At 57.0% G+C, this 4,819-nt stretch overlaps 1 protein-coding gene across 1 annotated transcript; it reads left to right on the top strand.

Moving 5' to 3' along the window:
* The first annotated feature begins 209 nt into the window (after nucleotides 1–209).
* Nucleotides 210–4,470, top strand: LAMTOR2 (late endosomal/lysosomal adaptor, MAPK and MTOR activator 2). Its single transcript, XM_029056050.2, has 4 exons — nucleotides 210–385; nucleotides 3,642–3,804; nucleotides 3,903–3,992; nucleotides 4,323–4,470. Exons 1-4 carry the CDS (start codon nucleotides 318–320, stop codon nucleotides 4,377–4,379), a joined length of 378 nt encoding a protein of 125 aa, XP_028911883.1. The 5' UTR covers nucleotides 210–317; the 3' UTR covers nucleotides 4,380–4,470.
* Nucleotides 4,471–4,819: the final 349 nt, after the last annotated feature.

Here is a 4,819-nt window from a genome sequence, read left to right as displayed (position 1 = left end):
TGAACGCACTCTTCCCGGCCGGCGCCGGGAGCCCGCGCGCGGCCGGGTCACGTGGGGCGGGGCCGGCGGGGAACTACAAGACCAGGGTGCCGCGCGGCGGGAGGGGAAACTACAACTCCCAGGGGGCGCCGCGGGGGCAGAGGCCGGGCGGGAGGGGAAACTACAACTCCCAGGGGGCGCCGCGGGGGCAGAGGCACGGCGCCTGCGCAGAGGGCGGAAGAGGCGGAAGCGGGGAAGGTGGAAGGTGGCGGGGAGCCGGTCCTTGCGAATCCCGCGGCGGGGGAAGCGCCCCGCTCCCGGGGGGTGGGAGGGCCGCCATGCTGCGCCCCAAGGCCCTCACCCAGGTGCTCAGCCAGGCCAACACCGGGGGAGTCCAGAGCACTCTGTGAGTTGCGGGGGAGCGCTGCAGAAGGGGCCTGGGGGAGGGGCCGCGCCCCAGCCAGCAGCCTTATAATGAATTACCTAATGCTGTTAATGTTACTTCATGTCCGTTAAGCGCTTGCTGGGTGCCGAGCACTCTGCGAAGCGCTGGGGTAGGTAGGAGGTCCCCCAGCCTTCACCCCCGTTTTCCAGGGGAGGTCACTGAGGCCCAGGGAAGTGACTTCACCAAGGTCACCCAGCTGACAAGTGCTGGAGCCGGGATTAATAATCATTCCTTTATTCAATAGTATTTAGTGAGCGCTTCCTATGTGCAGAGCACTGGACTAAGCGCTTGGAATGGACAAGTCGGCAACAGATAGAGACCGTCCCTGCCGTTTGACGGGTTTACAGTCTAATCGGGGGAATAATAATAATGGTGTATTTGTTAAGCGCTTACTGTGTGCAGAGCACTGTTCTAAGCGCTGGGGAGGGGGATACAAGGTGATCAGGTTGGCCCACGTGGGGCTCCTAGTTTTTAATCCCCATTTGACAGATGAGGTAACTGAGGCCCAGTGAAGTGACTTGCCCGCAGTCACACAGCTGGCAAGCGGCGGAACCGGGATTAGAACCCCTGACCGCTGACTCCCAAGCCCGGGCTCTTGCCACAAAGTCACCCTGTTTCTACAATAATAATAATAAGTGCTTACTAGGTGCAAAGCACAGTTCTAAGCGCCGGGGGGATACAAGGTGATCAGGTTGTCCCATGTCGGGCTCACAGTTTTAATCCCCATTTTACAGATGATGTCACTGAGGCCCTGAGAAGTGAAGTGACTGGCCCACAGTCACCCAGCTGATGAGCGGCGGAGCCGGGATTAGAACCCCTGACCTCTGACTCTTAAGCCTGGGCTCTTGCCACTGTCATCCTGCTTCTATAATAATAATAATGATGGCATTTGTTAAGCGCTTACTATGTGCAAAGCACTGTTCTAAGCGCTGGGGGGGATACAAGGTGTTCAGGTTGTCCTACGTTGGGCTCACAGTTTTAATCCCCATTTTACAGATGAGGTGACTGAGGCACAGGGAAGTGAAGTGACTTGCCCAAAGTCACACAGCTGACAAGCGGTGGAGCCAGGATTAGAACCCATGACCTCCGACTCCCAAGCCCTGGCTCTTTCCACTGAGCCACGCTGCTTCTGTTTCTTCTGAACCCGGAGGGCAGCCCAGCTCGGGGTGGGACGTTACACCTGGGGCAAAAAACAAACAAACATGTAGTCGGGTAGGGGGAGGATGCTACATTCATTCGTTCTTTCATTCGGTCATATTTATTGAGCGCTTACTGTGTGCAGAGCAGTAGTAATAATAATTTGGGCATTTATTAACCGCTTATTATGTGCCGAGCACTGTGCCGAGCACTGGGGTAGATACAGGGTAATCAGGTTGCCCCACGTGGGGCTCAGTCTTCATCCCTATTTTACAGATGAGTTAACTGAAGCCCAGAGAAGTCAAGTGACTTGCCCCAAGTCACACAGCTGATCAGTGGCAGAGGTGGGATTAGAACCCCCAACCTCTGACTCCCAAACTCGGGCTCTTTCCAGTAGGTCACGCTGCTTCTCTGAGCGCTTGGAAAGCACAATACAGCAATAAAGACATTCCCTGCCCACAACGGGCTCACAGTCGAGAGGCGGGGGAGACAGCAAAACAAGTACAGTCGTCGATAGAAATAAATAGAATTATCGATAGCCGCAATCGGGGTACTTTATTCAGAGGGAAGCAACATGGTCTAGTGGCAAGAGCACCAGCTTGGAATCAGAGGACGTGGGTTCTAATCCTGACTCCGCCTCTTGTCTGCTGGGGGACCTCTGGGCGTGTCGCTTCTCTTCTCCGGGCCTCAGTTCTCTCATTTGCAAAAGGGGGATGAAGACTGTGCGCCGCCTGTGGGACAGGGACTGTGTCCTACTTGATTACCTTGAGAAAATAATGATTATGGCATTTGTTAAGCACTTACTCCGTGCCAAGCACTGTTGTAAGCGCTGGGGTAGATACAGGGTGATCAAGTTCCAGATCGAGTTCGCCAAGATCCGCCCTTTCCTCTCCACCCAAACGGCTACCTTACTATTACGGGCTCTCGTTATATCCCGGCTAGACTACTGTGTCGGCCTTCTCTCTGACCTCCCTTCCTCCTCTCTCGCCCCGCTCCGGTCTATTCTTCACTCCGCTGCCCGGCTCATCTTCCCGCAGAAACGATCTGGGCCTGTCACTCCCCTTCTTAAACAACTCCAGTGGTTGCCTATCGACCTCCGCTCCAAACAAAAACTCCTCACTCTAGGCTTCGAGGCTCTCCATCACCTTGCCCCTTCCTACCTCTCCTCCCTTCTCTCTTTCTACCGCCCACCCCGCACGCTCCGCTCCTCCGCCGCCCACCTCCTCACCGTCCCTCGGTCTCGCCTATCCCGCCGTCGACCCCCGAGTCACGTCCTCCCGCGGTCCCGGAACGCCCTCCCTCCTCACCTCCGCCAAACTGATTCTCTTTCCCTCTTCAAAACCCTACTTAAAAATCACCTCCTCCAAGAGGCGTTCCCAGACTGAGCTCCTCTTCCCCCTCTACTCCCTCTGCCATCCCCCCTTTACCTCTCCGCAGCTAAAGCCTCATTTTCCCCTTTTCCCTCTGCTCCTCCACCTCTCCCTTCCCATCCCCACAGCACCGTACTCGTCCGCTCAACTGTATATATTTTCGTTACCCTATTTATTTTGTTAATGAATTGTACATCGCCTCGATTCTATCTAGTCGCCATCGGTTTTTACGAGATGTTCTTCCCCTCGACGCTGTTTATTGCCATCGTTCTCGTCTGTCCGTCTCCCCCGATTAGACCGTAAGCCCGTCAAACGGCAGGGACCGTCTCTATCTGTTGCCGACTTGTTCATCCCAAGCGCTTAGTACAGTGCTCTGCACATAGTAAGCGCTCAATAAATACTATTGAATGAATGAATGAAAGTTGCCCCGCGTGGGGTTCACGGTCTTAATCCCCAATTTCCAGACGAGGTTACTGAGGCACAGAGAAGTTAAGCTGCTTGCCCCAGGTCATACAGCAGACAAGTGGCGAAGGCGGGAATAGAACCGACTCCCAAGCCCCTGCTCTTGCCACTAAGCCTCGATGCTGCTCTGTCGACCCAACGCTTAGAACAGTGCTTGGCATCTAGTAAGCGCTTAACAAATACCGTAACTGTCGATTATTAGAGGGAGTGAGATTTTCTCCCTCGCGCCCCTCTGACCTCCCCTGCAGGTTGCTGAATAGCGAGGGCTCCCTGCTGGCTTACTCGGGGTACGGGGACACGGACGCCCGGGTGACGGCCGCCATCGCCAGCAACATCTGGGCCGCCTACGACCGCAACGGCCACCAGGCCTTCAACGAGGACCAGCTGCGCTTCATCCTCATGGACTGCATGGTGGGCTTGGGGCCGGGGGGCGGGGAGGGGGCTGCCCCTGTCTTCGTCCCCGGCGGAGGGGGCCCTGACGGGTTGTCACCCCCCTCCCTCCCCTCCAGGAAGGCCGTGTCGCCATCACCCGAGTGGCCAACCTCCTCCTCTGCATGTACGCCAAGGAGACCGTGGGGTTCGGGATGCTCAAGGCAAAGGTACCCGCGTGCGCCTGGGGTATGGGATCGGGCCGCAGCTGGGGACGTGGCGGGGAGGGGGGAGCCATCAGTCGTATTTATTGAGCGCTTACTGTGTGCCGAGCACTCAACTGAGCGCCTGGGAGAATACGATATCGGAGACACACTGCCTGCCCGCAACGAGCTTACAGTCTAGAGGGGAAGACAGGCGAATAAAGAAGTCACGGATGTGGACGAAATTGCTGTGGGGCTGCGGGGGGGGGAGGGGGCAGGAGGGGTGAATTGGCTATGAATCAAACAATCATTATTTACTGCTCTCCCCATCCCTGACCTCTTCCTCCCACCCCCCAGGCCCAGGCCCTGGTCCAATACCTCGAGGAGCCTCTGACTCAAGTCGCCGCATCTTAACCTGCAGAAGAACGAGTTGGTCGGGGCGGGGTGGGGGGGAACGACAGACATTAACTGGCACTGGACTGAATAAAACGTTTGTCAGACTGCCCGTCTGAGGTCAACCCGGTAAGAGGGGAGAGGGGAGGTCGTGGCCTAGAGGGAGCCAGCCGCGTCTCCCAGCCCTTATCACAGCGTGAGGCCTGCGTGGGAGCCCCGTCCAGGCACGAGCAGCACATTACGGGGAAGCCTTCATCCTCAGCAGGGTCCGATGGGGGCGGGGGTCTCGGCCCTCTCAATCAGTCAGACAGTCGTCGTGAGTGCTTCCCGTGTGCAGAGCGCTTGGGAGAGGACGCTAGAACCCGAAACAGTCCCATTCCAAGCCTGTAAGAGGTTAAAACTCTGCCTCCCCGCCACGGCCCACATCACGGCCTGATGGAAAGAGCGATCGGATTTATTGA

Source organism: Ornithorhynchus anatinus, chromosome X5, assembly GCF_004115215.2.
Source record: "Ornithorhynchus anatinus isolate Pmale09 chromosome X5, mOrnAna1.pri.v4, whole genome shotgun sequence".
Taxonomy (NCBI): Eukaryota; Metazoa; Chordata; class Mammalia; order Monotremata; family Ornithorhynchidae; genus Ornithorhynchus; species Ornithorhynchus anatinus.
This window is presented reverse-complemented; position numbering and strand designations above follow the sequence as displayed.

Coding starts and splice junctions, on each gene's coding strand:
- LAMTOR2 (XM_029056050.2), top strand. CDS start 318: ATGCTGCGCCCCAAGGCCCTCACCCAGGTGCTCAGCCAGGCCAACACC. Junction 386..3,641: donor GGGGGAGTCCAGAGCACTCT/GTGAGTTGCGGG, acceptor CCTCCCCTGCAG/GTTGCTGAATAGCGAGGGCT. Junction 3,993..4,322: donor TCGGGATGCTCAAGGCAAAG/GTACCCGCGTGC, acceptor CCCACCCCCCAG/GCCCAGGCCCTGGTCCAATA.